The 16,699-nt window shown below is 49.4% G+C and overlaps 1 protein-coding gene across 1 annotated transcript in view; it reads right to left on the bottom strand.

Moving 5' to 3' along the window:
* The window catches only part of CDH23 (cadherin related 23), a 442,755-nt gene that overhangs the window by 22,410 nt on the left and 403,646 nt on the right, over positions 1 to 16,699 (bottom strand). Inside the window, exons 39-43 of the mRNA XM_088841955.1 lie at positions 16,160 to 16,340; positions 4,022 to 4,155; positions 3,290 to 3,499; positions 2,650 to 2,757; positions 881 to 983 (exon numbers count right to left, since the gene is read on the bottom strand). Of these exons, the coding sequence (XP_088698081.1) occupies positions 881 to 983; positions 2,650 to 2,757; positions 3,290 to 3,499; positions 4,022 to 4,155; positions 16,160 to 16,340 (736 nt within the window). The remainder of the gene's footprint in view (positions 1 to 880; positions 984 to 2,649; positions 2,758 to 3,289; positions 3,500 to 4,021; positions 4,156 to 16,159; positions 16,341 to 16,699) is intronic.

Genomic DNA, 16,699 nt, shown 5'->3' with positions numbered 1-16,699 from the left:
TGTACACAATGCTCCAACAGCTGCCTGACCATTCAAGGCTAGGAACCCACACGTGTGCACTGGATTCCCTGTTTACACAGCCACAAGCACTCACTCTGTAAGCCTCGCAGGCCTGGGAGGCCCCGGCTGTGCATTCTGCCTCTGCAGGTGGTTATATTTGCAGAGAAGTGCCTCGTGCAGGCACCCATATGTATCTCTGCACACGGGTAAGCTGCACATATGCCTCACATGGACGTGCACTGGCACACGTGTGAGCATATACACAGGCAGGTTTAAGATTCATATTCCTACAGGGGAGACACCCAGTCAGAGACAGGGAGTATCCCAGGTCATCTCTTCCCAACTTCAGACTCCGAGCTCTGGGGGCTGGGGAGGCTGGAGGAGGAGTGAGAGGACGTCCTGGGGAGACAGTGAAGAGGAGACTCAGTGCACGTGTGTGGGGGAAGAGCCACACTGATCTGTGAGGGGCCTGGCGCCCCGTCTGATTTCAGATGCTCCCTGAGCTTTCAGAAGCCTCCAGGATGCCCTATGCTCCTGGAGTTGGGGGAGCACGAAGAGTGGGCTTGCTCCCCTCCTGGGTAGTCCTTATGGCTAAATGCCCCTTGAGGAGGGGAACTGGGGCTCTTCTCAGTCTTGGGGACCAAGGACTGCCTCCAACCAGACCTGTGGCCTCCTTGGTGGCCTCTAGGTGCCTGGCAGCCCTGGTCCTCCAGCCCTTCAGAGCTATACTCCCTTCTCCCCACCACACCATCTGCACTTGCCAGCTGTGTGTTCAGCCAGGCCTCAGCTGGGCCCTGAGCAGGCACAAGGAAGTCCTCGGCATCTGAGCTCAGGGGGTTTCTGGTAGCAGCAGGGGTTCCCAGGTGGGCCCAGCACCTACCAGCAGGAGAGTTCTCCATCACCTCTGCCAGGTAGGTGCTCTCAGTAAAGAGGGGGTGGTTGTCATTCTCATCCGCAAGAAAGATAAGCAGCAAGTCAAAATCCTGTGGGAGGCACAACGGGAGGACAGGCTGTAGGCCTTGTTCTGATTCTGGCAAAGCGCTCCAGGGGGAGGGGGACTGGGAAGTGGGGTGGGAGGAAGGTCAAGGAAGAGAGGTAGATGATTAAAAAGCCCACACCGTGGGTCCAGAGACCCGGGTTCAAGCCCCAGCTATCCTAGCAGCTTACAGGGTGGCCTTGGGCAAATCTTTCCCTTATCTGGGACTCAGTTTTCCAGTCTGACGAATGGGGATCTTAACTCCTTTTCACAGGGTTGTGTGAAGTTCACAGGAGAACGGATGTAAATAGTATTGAGTCATGTTCCATCTCATGATAAGGAAGGACTTTGGCCAGGAAGATGAACCTTAGTTTCCAAATCCTCCTGGCTGGCCTCATGCCCTGGTCAGAGTTTATCCAAACTCTCATCCGGTACTGCACTCCACACCTTTCAAAAACCACAGGTATAATCCTTATCTCTCGGAACCTCCCAGTACCCTGGAAGCTTCTTCACTGCAGACCTGGGGGAACCAGAGAGGGTGGTGACTACTCAAAGCTGTATGGCAAGTTAGCAGCAGGATGGGCCCAGCAGCCTCCAAGCTTCCTTCCCATCACTCCATGCTGTTCCTTTCCGGGATGCCCCAGGCCCTCCTAAGAGGGCAGGTGTCTGTGGGGGAGGGTGTGACAGCAGGAGGAAAAGGTAGGAGTGACAAAAGGAAGGAAGGAAGGGAAGGCACACAGGATGAGAATGTTGGTGGTCGGCAAGGACCTCCAGCCTTAAGGCTCCTCAGCCTGTACAGACACGAAAACCAAGGCCCAGAAAGGGCTGAGCCATCAACTAGTCAGAAGCAGAGCTGAGATGAGCCAGATCCTAGGACTCCTGTCCAGGACCCAGACCTCATGGACAGGGAAGAGGGCTGACCCTACCCCTGAATGCACTGTTTGCTTTGCAATATCCATCTCCTCCTAGTAAAGAGAGACAACGTTTTGGCTTTTGAGGGAAAGTGAAGCGAAAGTTGCTTAGTCATGTCCGACTCTTTGCGACCCCATGAACTGTAGCCTGCCAGGCTCCTCTGTCCATGGAGTTTTTCAGGCCAGAATACTGGAGTAGGTAGCTGTTCCCTTCTCCAGGCTCAGGGATCAAACCCAGGTCTCTCAACTCAGGAACTGAACCCATGTCTCCCACACTGCAGGCAGATTCTTTACTGTCTGAGCCACCAGGGAAGCCCTTTGAGGGAAAAGCCACCCGGAAAATGTAACCCTTTTGGAATCCCAGAGTACATGCTGTGAGTACATGTATCCCCCTGCCCTGCCCACACCCTCCCCCTACCCCCAGTCCTGTGTGCCCAAGTATCAGTGGTTTGAGGAAAAAAGATGATAGCTGGTGTTTACTGAGTGTTTGCCATGTGCCAGGCACTGTGCCAAGGACTTTACAGATATTGGCTCCTTCGAGGCCTCTCTATGACTTTGATGTGTATCCTTCTCTTTGCAGAAGAGAAAGTAGAGGCTAAGGAAAACTGACTTGCCAAAGCCACACGCCCACTGACAGGTGGAAATGGGATTTGAACTGAGCACTTGCTTACTGTAAATGCAGTGCATCTAAGCCCAGGCCATGCCACCTGCATAAATCCAGCAGAGCTGCGCCCCTCCCCACCCCACCCCCTGCAGTCTCACCCTCCTGGCTATGCGTGGGTTCTCTGGGTTGTCCTTCACGGAGATGGTCAGCCTGTATTCTGGGATCCGCTCGCGGTCCAGGGGCCGGTTCACTGTGACGATCCCTGTCTGGGATGTAGAGACTGGTGAGTTGAGGGGTGACTTTTCCCCACTTTGGGCTCTGGCTCACCGAGGCCCAACTGCTCTGCCTGCAGGAGTGACTGGATGACTTCCCTAAATCACTAAAGATATGTTCTGGATGACCACAGTGGGTTAGCAGGGTCCTGCTAGGACAAGAGTGCCCCCCTGCCTGAAAGGGATGGTCCTTCTGAGGATTCCATGGGGTCAGCAGCTAGAAACACTCCAACAGGCTACGTGAGGACTTCTTGGTGCACCTTGATGCAAACCAAGGAGCACCAAAGCTCTGGGCCCATCCCTGCACATGACAAGCCTTGGGGTGACAGGGTCCCAGAAGTGGCTCCCTTAGGAATCCAAGATTCCGAGCTTTCCAGAGACCCCCGAATGCCACTGGAGGGCAGAGACTTGAGGAGGAAGTGGAACCAGCAGAGACCCAGACAGTAGAGTAGAAAAGCCCCTAGGGCAGGGTCCTCTCTTTTCGAAAACATCCCGGGGGCTTCCCTGGGGTCAGACTTGGCCCTACCGTGGCATTGATGGAGAAGGCCCGCTCTCGGTTGCCTGCAGTGATGTTGAAGCTGAGGAGGGCGTTGCAGCCGCTGTCAGCGTCGCTGGCCAGGATTCGAGCGACGAAGCTGGAGACGGGGCTGTTCTCACTGATGGTGGCGTTCATGGGCAGGTTGAGCAGCACAGGGTCGTTGTCGTTAATGTCCAGCACCCGGATGCCCACCAGCATCTGAGGCAGGTCAAGGGGGGAGGAGGTGAAGGAGGACGGCCAGGGGAGGGGGCATGGGGGAGAGGAGCGGGAGGAAGGGACGGCGCGCACGGTGGCCCAGGAGACGGGGCGCGGGGGCAGAGGGAGCAAGACAGCAGGGGTGGCGCCTGAAGGAGAGGTGCATCTGGTCACGGGGAAGAGAGAGGAAGAAAGGAAAATGATAACAAAGGGGCACGAGGATGAGAGTGAGGATCAGAGGGAGACGGAAAAGGTAACGAGAACGAGGCAGGATGCGAACAGCAGAGTGACAGGTGCAGAGGCCTGGCTGCCAGGAAAGTCTTCCCCGGGAGTGTTGAGTGGCCGCAGCTGCCAGGCCCAGCCGCCATGGGGACTCGCAGCTCTGTTAGGGGCCCTGAGGGCCTGGACTGGCTCTCGGGCAGCCTGAGGCCGCCCTGGGCCTGAAGGTGGCAGTGTTTAGAGGAGTCTCTGGAGAATTCAGGGGGTGGGGAGGTGAAGCCAGTGGAACAGGGCCCCCAGACTCACCGTGGAGCTGAGCGGGGGCACCCCTCTGTCTCGGGCACAGATGGTCAGGTTGTAGAAAGCAATGGCCTCCCGGTCCAGCTCCACATCCTTCCGGACCCGCAGCACCCCCTCCACGGGAGAGATCAGAAACTCCCCTGGGTGTCGCCCAGGAGAGGCTGGAGTCAGCAGAGAATGGCCGGGAGTGGTGGGGATCCCAGGCCTCTTTCCGCTTCCTCCAGTGAGCCTTACAGTCAAGGCAAGGGGCCTCCAGCGCCCCCAACTTCGGGACCTGCCAAAGGCTGGGACATGGAGGAGGAGGGGAGCAGATAACTGCTAGGGGTACAAGCGGACAGGGGGCCACTCAGGCCCTGACAGCCCTGACCACCTGGGGTATGATGGTTATGTTGAAAAAGTGGGGGCTCCCTTTCTACACAGGCATCCGCTTTCTGTCCACCCTTGATCAGAAATCAATGAATGAAGATATCGGAAACTTCATAATATGCTATTCTTTCCAGATAGTTCATCTTGCAAAACAGGATATTGGGGTAGGGCAAAGCTTACCATAGAGGAGCACCCTGCCAGTGGTGAGGCGCTGGGGAGGATGGAGCGGGAGGGACTGAGGACAGGGAAGCCCCCAGCTGCCCTCCATTCAGCCCCGGTACTGAGCCAGGTGGAGCACAGCCAGGGTTCTCCCAGGCCTGCGGCCACCCCTCAGCCCCTGGTTGGCCCTGACTTCCTTTCTCTGAGGTTTCTGAGGACCCTCAGCTGGTCCTGTGGCCTCAGTCCTTGTCTTGGCCTGGCTGAGGGGCCAGATGTCTGGGAATGCCTAGAGTAAGAACCTCAGATTCTCAGGCTCTGAACGGGAAGAGACCTCAGACACCATCCGGTGTCCTTTGGAAAATGCAATGGGAAAGAAGGCTGATGACTGGTTCAAGCTCCCACTGCAAGTTAACAACAGCAGCTGGACTCACTGCACATGGGGCTGAGCACTCAGAGCTGGCTGGGGTGGGAGGAGTAATATCAGGGAGGGAGTGGAGGAGAAGAGCAGGGTCGGGGGAATGCCAGGGGAGTGAGTGGGGTCCCAGCCGGACGGGCGCACTCAGGGGGCTGACAGTGAGAGAAGATGAACAAGGGGGGAGCAGCAGAGACCGCGAGGAAGAGGGGTCCTCTCCACGCACTCCCCGAGGAAATGCGGATGCGGAGCAAGTTACTTCCTTTGCTTTCCCTTTTGACATTTAGGGGCAGAGGCTCAGGGTGGGGCACTGACTGGCTCAGACACACAGCCTCAGGGTGCGGGAAGGACAGAGGCCCAAGCTCCCCAACACTTTGCTCTGCCTGCTTCTACACGTCCTACCTCACAGCTCTCTGCCCCCAGCTCCCACTGCCCTAATTCACCAAAACAGCCCGTCCGAGGCCCGCCTGCAGCTGGGAGTTCCCACCAGCCCTTCCGCTTCCAGTGGCCCTATGGGCTACACCCTGCTTGGGGGTGCAGAAGCTGCCTGAAGCAGGATTTCCTGAGCCTGATAGTCCAAGGTCTCCAGAGGACTGGGGATTCCCTTTGTAGGGGTTTCCCAGCCCTGTCTCAGCCCCTGGCCATGTGCAAGCAGAAGGCCAGCTGCCTTCTTTCCAAAGACAGCCACCCCTGGAAGAAAGGGAAGAAGTTCTGAAGCTCAGGGGCTGGGCCCAAGCTAGAGCCACACAAGGTCAGCTCAGTGAGGCAGTGGGGAGGTCAAAGGCCCCCCACACTGCAAGTTGCCCTCCTCAGAGCTTGCCCGGGGGCCTGAACTCCCCACCACTCCACTGCTTCTGGAGACAGAGGTTTAAAATCAGAGGCTTTCCAACAGTCATATCCAGGTACGCATGCTGACTCACTCCTGTGTGCCCTTGGACATACGATTAAATCTCGACTTCATGTTTTCATCTGAAAAATGGGCTAATAAGGACATGCCATTGCAGGGTGGTGCTGGTGCTGGACAAGGCCCAGTTCACCCTGTGTGTGCTGGACTCACAGCAGCTCTTTATACCATTAGGGGAACCCTGAAAGGGAGCCCAGGCATCCCTGTGAAGAAGCTGGGGCCTCAGACGGGCTGTTTTGGTGAATTAGAGAAGTGGGAGCTGGGGGTAGAGAGTTAGGAGGTAGGACGTGTAGGAGAAGGCAGAGCAAAGTGTTGGGGAGCGTGGACCTCTGTCCTTCCCGCACCCTGAGGCTGTGTGTCTGAGCAAGTCAGTGTCCCACCCTTACACAGAAGACGAAGATGTATGAAAGGGGTCCCAGGAGTGGACCTACCACAAGGGGTAAATGTAGGTTCTGAGAAGGCTGGGGCTGGTGGCAGGGGCACAAGTGATATGGCCTGTTTCCCAAGTGCTCTTTGACATGTCTCCTTGCAGCTTAGTGGGGCTCGAAGAGCTCAGGCAGCCTCCAGTCTCCCCCCAGCAGAAGCCCCCTCCACACTCAGACTGCAGTAGTGGGAAGGTGACCTTGAAGCTGGGTGGGCTGGAGAACATCCCTTCACATGCAGTGTTGCTAAACCAGCTCTCTGCGGAAAATAGCACCCCACCCCCCGATTTACCAACATGGTGTCAGTGAACCCAGAGGTGAGGAGAGAGAAGGGGAGGGGATGTCATGACCTGAGCCAGCTGCTTCAGCAGGGCACTGTCAGCCTCCCCACCCCACCCAGCCTCTGCGCATCTCCTCTGGAGTCGGGGCTGTGTTCAGTGACCACCCCCTGCCCAAGTTATCTTTGGGCTCTGAATGTCTACTCTTGGCCTGCCTCCATGAGGCCCCAAGTTCCTGGGCTCACCCTGATCACGTGTACATTTAACCCAGCAGGTTCTGCACAGGACTGCAAAGACCGGTGCCAGGGAACAGTTTGCTGGACATATGTGTGAGCCCTGTACCCTAGAGGCGGGTGCAGAGAGGGCCCCTGCCTGGGAGGGGGCGCAGCTGCCCACCCAACACCCACCTGTCAAGCAGGCTCTGGCAGCCTCCTGAACAGGAGCAGGACTCCAGTTAAGTGACACCACCTCTGTGTTTGACAGTAGCAGAGAAAGGCCCAGGCTCTGCTGGTTGCAAAGCAGGAAGGCACAGTGCTTGGCCAGAGAAAGGACTTCTTGGGACACGACAGAGTGACACATCAGAACAGAGTGACCCATCACAAGCTCTGGACAGCAGGGGCTCCAAGTCTGGCCCTATAGACGTAGACTTGCTTTTACAGTCTCTTAGTTGAAAATTCATCCCAGGCTCTATTCTCTGTCAGCCGTCTCAATGCACTCCTCTTATCTCATGTCTTCATGTATCTCTGGGGTGACTACTCCCAAATACCTCTCAACAGCAGACTTCTCTCCTGAACTCCTGGTTTGTATACCCAAGCCCTATCTGACATTACATCTGCTACCATGGGCAAGAATCCTTTAGAAGAAACGGAGTAGCCCTCAGAGTCAACAAGAGTCTGAAATGCAGTACCTGGGTGCAATCTCAAAAACAACAGAATGATCTCAGTTTGTTTCCAAAGCAAACCATTCACATCACAGTAATCTAAGTCCAACCACCAATACCAAAGAAGCTGAAGTTGAACTCTTCTGTGAAGACCTACAAGACCTTCTAGAACTAACACCAAAAAAAGATGCCCTTTTCATCATAGGGGACTGGAATGCAAAGGTAGGAAGTCAAGACATACCTGGAGTAACAGGCAAGTTTGGCCTTAGAGTAAAAAACGAAGCAGAGCAAAGGTTAACAGAGTTTTGCCAAGAGAATGCACTGGTTATAGCAAAAACCCTCTTCCAACAACACAAGAGATGACTCTACACATGGACATCACCAGATGGTCAATACCAAAATCAGACTGATTATATTCTGTGCAGCCAAAGATGGAGAAGCTCTACAGAGTTAGAAAAAAAAAAAAAAGACCCGGAGCTGACTGTGACTCAGATCATCAGCTCCTTATTGCAAAATTCAGGTTCAACTTGAAAAAAATAGGGAAAACCTCGAGGCCATTTAGGTATGATCTAAATCAAATTCCTTATGATTATACCGTGGAGGTGACAAATAGATTCAAGGGATTAGATCTGGTAGACAGAGTGCCTGAAAAACTATGGATGGAGGTTCATGACACTGACAGGGGGTGGTAACCAAATCCATCCCCAAGAACAAGAAATGCAAGAAGGCAAAGTGGTTGTGTGAGGAGGCCTTACAAATAGTTGAGAAAAGAAGAGAAGTGAAAGGCAAAGGAGAAAGGGGAAGATACACCCAGCTGAATGCAGATTCCAGGGTATATCAAGGAGAAAGAAAGCCTTCTTAAGTGAATAATGAAGAGAAATAGAGGAAAACAACAGAATAGGAAAGACTAGAGATCTCTTCAAGAAAACTGGAGATACCAAGGGAACACTTCATGCAAAGATGGGCACAATAAAGGACAGAAATGGCAAGGACCTAACAGAAGCAGAAGAGATTAAGAAGAAATGGCAAGAATACACAAAAAACTGTATCAATTCAGTTCAGTCACTTAGTTGTGCCTGACTCTTTGCAACCCCATGAACCGCAGCACACCAGGCCTCCCTGTCCATCACCAACTCCCGGAGTTTACCCAAATTCATGTCCATTGAGCCGGTGATGCCATCCAACCATCTAATCCTCTGTTGTCTCATTCTCCTCCTGCCCTCAATCTTTCCCAGCATCAGAATCTTTTCAAGTGAGTCAGCTCTTCGCATCAGGTGGCCAAAGTATTGGAGCTTCAGCTTCATCATCAGTCCTTTCAATGAACATCCAGAACTGATCTCCTTTAGGATGGATTGGTTGGATCTCCTTGCAGTCCAAGGGACTCTCAAGAGTCTTCTCCAACACCACAGTTCAAAAGCATCAATTATTCTGCGCTCAGCATTCCTTATAGTCCAACTCTCACATCCATACATGACCACTGGAAAAACCATAGCCTTGACTAGACGGACCTTTGTTGGCAAAGTAATGTCTCTGCTTTTTAATATGCTGTCTAGGTTGGTCATAATTTTCCTTCCAAGGAATGTCTTTTAATTTCATGGCTGAGGTCACCATCTGCAGTGATTTTGGAGCCCCTCCAAAATAAAGTCAGCCACTGTTTCCCCATCTATTTGCCATGAAGTGAGATGTTCAAGCAGGTTTTAGAAAAGGTAGAGGCACCAGAGATCAAATTGCCAACATCCGCTGGATCATGGAGAAAGCAAGAGTTCCAGAAAAACATCTATTTCTGCTTCATTGACTATGCCAAAACCTTTGACTGTATGGATCAAAATAAACTGTGGAAAATTCTGAAAGAGATGGGAATACCAGACCACCTGACCTGCCTCTTGAGAAACCTGTATGCAGGTCAGGAAGCAACAGTCAGAACTGGACATGGAACAACAGACTGGTTCCAAATAGGAAAAGGAGTATGTCAAGGCTGTATATTGTCACCCTGCTTATTTGACTTATATGCAGAGTACATTATGAGGAACGCTGGGCTGAAAGAAGCACAAGCTGGAATCAAGATTGCCGGGAGAAATATCAATAACCTCAGATATGCAGATGACACCACCCTTATGGCAGAAAGTGAAGAGGAACTCAAAAGCCTCTTGATGAAAGTGAAAGAGGAGAGTGAAAAGTTTGGCTTGAAGCTCAACATTCAGAAAACAAAGATCATGGCATCTGGTCCCATCACTTCATGGGAAATAGATGGAAAAACAGTGGAGACAGTGTCAGACTTTATTTTTGGGGGCTCCAAAATCACTGCAGATGCTGACTTGCAGCCATGAAATTAAAATATGCTTACTCCTTGGAAGGAAAGTTAGGACCAACCTAGATAGTATATTAAAAAGCAGAGACATTACTTTGCCAACCAAGGTCCATCTAGTCAAGGCTGTGGTTTTTCCCGTGGTCACGTATGGATGAGAGAGTTGGACTGTGAAGAAGGCTGATCGCCGAAGAACTGATGCTTTTGAATTGTGGTGCCGGAGAAGAATCTTGAGAGTCCCTTGTACTGCAAGGAGATCCAACCAGTCCATTCTAAAGGAGATCAATCCTGGGTGTTCATTGGAAGGACTGATGTTGAAGCTGAAACTCCAATACTTTGGCCACCTCATGTGACGAGCTGACTCACTGGAAAAGACTCTGATGCTGGGAAAGGTTGGGGGCGGGAGGAGAAGGGGACGACAGAGAATGAGATGGCTGGATGGCATCACCGACTCGATGGACATGAGTTTGAGTGAACTCCGGGAGTTGGTGTTGGACAGGGAAGCCTGGCGTGCTGTGATTCACGGGGTCGCGGAGAGTCGGACACGACTGAGCGACTGAACTGAACTGATGGGATGATCTTAGTTTTCTGAATGTTGAGCTTTAAGCCAACTTTTTCACTCTCTTTCACTTTCACCAAAAGGCTCTTTAGTTCTTCCTCACTTTCTGCCATAAGGGTGGTGTCATCTGCATATCTGAGGTTATTGATATTTCTCCCGGCAATCTTGATTCCAGCTTGTGTTTCTTCAAACCCAGCATCTCACATGATGTATTCTGCATATAAGTCAAATAAGCAGGGTGACAATATACAGCCTTGACGTACTCCTTTTCCTATTTGGAACCAGTCTGTTGTTCCATGTCCAGTTCTAATGGTTGCTTCCTGACCTGCATACAGGTTTCTCAAGAGGCAGGTCAGGTGGTCTGGTATTCCCATCTCTTTCAGAATTTTCCATAGTTTATTGTGATCTACACAGTGAAAGGCTTTGGCATAGTCAATAAAGCAGAAATATATGTTTTTCTGGAACTTTCTTGCTTTTTTGATGATCTAGAGGATGTTGGCAATTTGATCTCTGGTTCCTTTGCCTTTTCTAAAACCAGCTTGAACATCTGGAAGTTCACAGTTCACGTATTGCTGAAGGCTGGCTTGGAGAATTTTGAGCATTACTTTACTAGTGTGTGAGATGAGTGCAATTTGCGGTAGTTTGAGCATTCTTTAGCATTGCTTTTCTTTGGGATTGGAATGAAAACTGACCTTTTCCAGTCCTGTGGCCACTGCTGAGTTTTCCAAACTTGCTGACATATTGAGGGCAGCACTTTCACAGCATCATCTTTTAGGATTTAAAATAGCTCAACTGGAATTCCATTCTCACGTAAAGGTAAGAGAAACCCAAGTAAGATGGTAGGCGCTGAGAGAGGTCATCAGAGGACAGACAGACTGAAACCACAGACAACTAGCCAATCTGATCACACGAACCACAGCCCTGTCTAACTCAGTGAAACTAAGCCATGCCGTGTGGGGTCACCCAAGACTGATGGATGGGTCACGGTGGAGAGGTCTGGCAGAATGCAGTCCACTGGAGAAGGGAATGGCAAACCACTTCAGTACTCTTGCCTTGAGAATCCCATGAACAGTAAGAAAAGGCAAAAAGATAGGACACTGAAAGATGAATTCCCCAGGTCAGTAGGTGTCCAATACGCTACTGGAGCTCAGTGGAGAAATAACTCGAGAAAGAATGAAGGGATAGAGCCAAAGCAAAAACAACACCCAGAGTTGGATGTGACTGGTGATAGAAGCAAAGTCCGATGCTGTAAAGAGCAATATTGCATAGGAACCTGGAATGTTAGGTCCATGAATCAAGGCAAATTGGAAGCGGTCAAACAGCAGATGGCAAGAGTGAACATTGACATTCTAGGAATCGGCAAACTAAAATGGACTGGAATGGGTGAATTTAACTAGATGACCATTATATCTACTACTGTGGGCAGGAATCCCCAGAAGAAATGGAGTAGCCATCATGGTCAACAAGAGTCCGAAATGCAGTACTTGGATGCAGTCTCACGAACGACAGAATGATCTCTATTCATTTCTAAGACAAACCATTCAATATCATGGTAATCCAAGTCTATGCCCCAACCAGTAATGCTGAAGAAGCTGAAGTTGAATGGTTCTATGAAGACCTATAAGACCTTTTAGAACTAACACCCAAAAAAGATGTCCTTTTCATTATAGGGGACTGGAATGCAAAAGTAGGAAGTCAAGAAACACCTGGAGTAACAGGAAAGTTTGGCCGTGGAGCACAGAATGAAGCAGGGCAAAGGCTAATAGAGTTTTGCCAAGAGAACGCACTGGTCATAGCAAACACCCTCTTCCAACAACACAAGAGAAGACTCTACACATGGACATAACCAGATGGTCAACACCAAAATCAGACTGATTATATTCTTTGCAGCCAAAGATGGAGAAGCTCTATACAGTCAGCAAAAACAAGACCGGGAGCTGACTGTGGCTCAGATCATGAACTCCTTATTGCCAAATTCAGACTTAAATTGAAGAAAGTGGGAAAAACCACTAGACCATTCAGGTATGACCAAAATCAAACCCCTTATGATTATACAGTGGAAGTGAGAAATAGATTTAAGGGACTAGATCTGATAGAGAGTGCCTGATGAACTATGGATGCAGGTTCATAACATTGTACAGGAGACAGGGATCAAAACCATACCCAAGAAAAAGAAATGCAATAAAGCAAAATGGCTGTCTGAGGAGGCCTTACAAATACCTGTGAAAAGAAGAGAAGAGAAAAGCAAAGGAGAAAAGGAAAGATATACCCATTTGAATGCAGAGTTCCAAAGAATAGCAAGGAGAGATAAGAAAGCCTTCTTCAGTGATCAATGCAAAGAAATAGAGGAAAACAATAGAATGGGAAAGACTAGACATCTCTTCAAGAAAATTAAAGATACCAAGGGAACATTTCATGCAAAGATGGGCTCAATAAAGGACAGAAATGGTATGGATTTAACAGAAGCAGAAGATATAAAGAAGAGGTGGTAAAAATACACAGAAGAACTGTACAAAAAAGATCTTCACAATCCAGATAATCACAATGGTGTGATCACTCACCTAGCGCCAGACATCCTAGAAGGTGAAGTCAAGTGGGCCTTAGGAAGCATCACTATGAGCAAAGCTAGTGGAGGTGATGGAATTCCAGTTGAGCTATTTAAAAAAACTGTATAAAAAAGGTCTTAATGACCCGGATAACCATGATGGTGTGATCACTCACCTAGAGCCAGACATCCTAGAGTATGAAGTCAAGTGGGCCTTAGGAGCATTACTATGAACAATGCTAGCAGAGGTGGTGGAATTCCAGCTGAGCTATTTCAAATCCTAAAAGATGATGCTGTGAAAGTGCTGTACTCAATATGTCAGCAAATGTGGAAAGCTCAGTAGTGGCCACAGGACTGGAAAAGATCAGATTTCATTGTAATCCCAAAGAAATGCAATGCCAAAGAATGTTCAAATTACCATACAACTGTACTTATTTCACATGCTAGGAAGATTATGCTCAAAATCTTTCAAGCGAGGCTGTAGCAGTATGTGAACTGAGAACTTCCAGATATACAAGCTGGATTCAGAAAAGGCAGAGGAACCAGGTATCAAATTGCCAACATCCATTGGCTCATAGAAAAAGCAAGAAAGTTCCAGAAAAAGGCTAAAGCCTTTGATTGTCTGGATCACAACAAACTGTGGAAAATTCTTAAAGAGATGGGAATACCAGACCACCTTACCTGTCTCCTGAGAAACCTGTATGTAGAACAAGAAGCAACAGTTAGAACTGGACATGGAACAATGGACTGATTCAAAACTGGGAAAGGAGTATGTCAAGGCTATATACTGTCACCCTGCTTATTTAACTTATATGCAGACTACATCATGTGAAATGCCAGCCTGGATGGATCACCAGCTGGAATCAAGACTGCTGGAAGAAATAACAACCTCAGATATGCAGGTGATACTACTTTAATGGCAGAAGGTGAAGAGGAACTAAAGAGCTTCTTAATGAAGGTGAAAGAGGAGTGAAAAAGCTGACTTAAAACTCAGCATTCCAAAAAAAAAAACCACCAAAAACTAAGATCATGGTATTCAGTCCCATCATTTCACGGCAAATAGATGGGGAAACAATAGAAATAATGAGAAACTTTATTTTCTTGGGCTCCAAAATCACTGTGGACAGTGACTATAGACATGAAATTAAAAGATGCTTGCTCCTTGGAAGAAAGGGCAAAGAAATGACAAACCTAGACAGCGTATTCAAAAGCATAGATATCACTTTGCTGACAAAGGTCCATATACTCAAGGCTATGGTTTTTCCAGTGTGCAGATGTGAGAGTTGGACCATAAAGAAGGCTAAGCACCAAAGAATTGATGCTTTCGAACTGTGGTGTTGGAGAAGACTCTTGAGAGTCCCTTCGACAGCAAGGAGATCAAACCAGTCAATCCTAAAGGAAATTAACCCTGAATATTAATTGGAAGTACTGATACTGAAGCTCCAATACTTTGGCCACTTGATGCAAAGAGCCAACTCAGTGGAAAAGACCCTCATACTGGGAAAGATTGAGGGTAGGAGGAGAAGGGGGTGACAGAGAATGAGATGGTTGGATGGCATCACTGACTCAATAGACATGAGTTTTAGCAAACTCTGGGAGATGGTGAAGGACAGGGAAGCCTGTTGTGGTGCAGTCCATGGGGTCACAAAGTCGGACATGACTTAGCAACTGAACAACAATCTGACATCTCAAACCTAACCTCACCTTTCCCATTCCCCCAACCCACTTATCCTGCTCCTCCTGCAGTCTTTCCATCTGCTAATAGCACAGTTGCTCAGGCCCAAATCTTAGTGTCATCCTTGAGTTTCATCTCACATCCTGTTGGCTGTCTATGAAATATACTAGAGTTCTCACCATCTCCAGTGCCACCTCCCTGGTTCTAGCTTCACATCTCTAGCCCGAGTGACTGTAAGGGGCTCGTAGCAGTCATTCCTTAACCTCTATTCTCTGTTCTGAGCTCAGGAACTGGAGTGCTCCTGTTGAAATTCAAGTCAAATCATATCCCTCTGGTGCTCAAAGCTCCCTTATGCTTCCCACGTCACTTGGAGAAAAAGACAAGTCCTCACAATGGCCTGCAGGACCCAACAACATCTGGCTGTTACCTCTCTGGTCTCATCTCTTCCTACTCTTTCCCTTGCTGGCTTCATGCCAGTCACTGGGGCTTTTTGCTCCTCTGTGAATAAGCCAGGCACACTCCAACCCGAGAGTCTTTACACTTGCTGCTCCCTCTGTCTGCCATGCTCTTCCCTGGATATCCACTTGACCCACTCATCACCTCCTTCAGGTCTTTGCTCAGATGTCACCTCCTTGCACAGATCTTCCTTGAACATTCTCTCTAAAACTGCAGCGGTTACTCTGACACTCCCCATTCTCCTGGCTTTATGTTTTTCCATAGCACTTAGCACCTCCCAATAGACAAAGTCATGTGCTTAATCAGTTATGTTCATGGCCTGTATCTTCCAACCAGAACACATGTTCTATAAATGTAGGGATTTGAGTCTGATTTTTTTTATACCATTCTGTATACTCAGATCTGGAATGTGATCAGCAAATATGGTCAATAAATATTTATTGAGTGATCAATCAAAAATTAGGATGTTTCACAACGATTTGGATTTCCATCATTTCTTTTTAAAAATGGGAAGTCCTCATCCCTGGGTCTGCATTTCAATCTGACCACAATTGGCTTCCACAGTCCCTTGGCTCCCTATTCTCTAGCCCAGATCTTTCCCACCCATGTATGCTCCCTGCATTGCCCCAGTAGGCCTTGTCCCAGTTTGGGATTCCTACTCCACAAAAGTGAGTAAAAACTATTTTGAGAAACTGCTCTGGCCAGGCAAACACTGCTCTTCAACTGAGGGGATCAGCCAAGGCAGCTGTGAAGGTTATTAAGGGATGGTGATGAGGTGTGCAGAGGAGAAGTCTGGGTGCTCCCTCAGGAGTGCATCTGGGGGGTCCGGAAGGTCTGGGACAAGAATGCTTGTCTTGCCTTCTTTCCTCTTCCCTGGAGCCTTCACTCTGGGTATGACCCAGGGTGTTTTCTATCAGATTCTCAAAGGAGTCTGTGACCTTCCAAGGCTACCAGCCTCTGCTCCCAGATTTCAGGGTGTTCTCACCATATTCCTGGGACGAGTTTATTTCCATTACCTTATGGATGGGGAAACTGAGGCCCAGAGAGTGCAAGATCACACAATTGCGGGGTAAACTACCATTAGTAGTAAGAAAGACCTCCTTTCTCATCCAATTCCTGAGTGGGGTCAGGGAGAGGCCCAGTGGGTCATGCCACCCTCATCACCAAGCTCAGGCCCACTCACCCAGAGGGTCTCCATCCACGATGCTGTACTCCACCTGCCCATTGGGGCCTGAGTCCTGGTCATGGGCTAGGAAGGTCCACACTCTGGGTCCTGGCTGGCCCTCAGTGACATCAAATGGCCCCTCGTAGTCTCTGGGGAAGGTGGGCACGTTGTCGTTGATGTCATTCACGTTCACAAGCACCTGAGATGATGGGTGAGCTCAGTCAGGACCGGACCCCAGCCAGCCCTATGTACCTGTAAACTGGACCTGACAATTCTGCTTCTGATGTAAGGATCGCATTGGTTAATGGGTGTGGGAGGGTCTTTGAACCTATACATGTAGATAAATTATTGTTATTGTCAAAGTCTCTCTATGGGCAGAATGATATTATTAATAATAATGCTATGAACTTCTACTTATTGCTGTACTGTGGTCATTTTATCTGGTCTTATTTTCACCTCCAAGACTCTGAAACAGTTTATATTATCCCCCATTTACAGAGGAGGAAAGTGAAGTTCAGAGAGGTTAAGTGACTTGCCCAGAGTCACACAGGAGGTAGA

The sequence above is a fragment of the Moschus berezovskii genome, chromosome 12, assembly GCF_049115385.1.
Source record: "Moschus berezovskii isolate FMDL1 chromosome 12, NW_MosBer_1.0, whole genome shotgun sequence".
NCBI classification, from domain to species: Eukaryota; Metazoa; Chordata; class Mammalia; order Artiodactyla; family Moschidae; genus Moschus; species Moschus berezovskii.
This window is presented reverse-complemented; position numbering and strand designations above follow the sequence as displayed.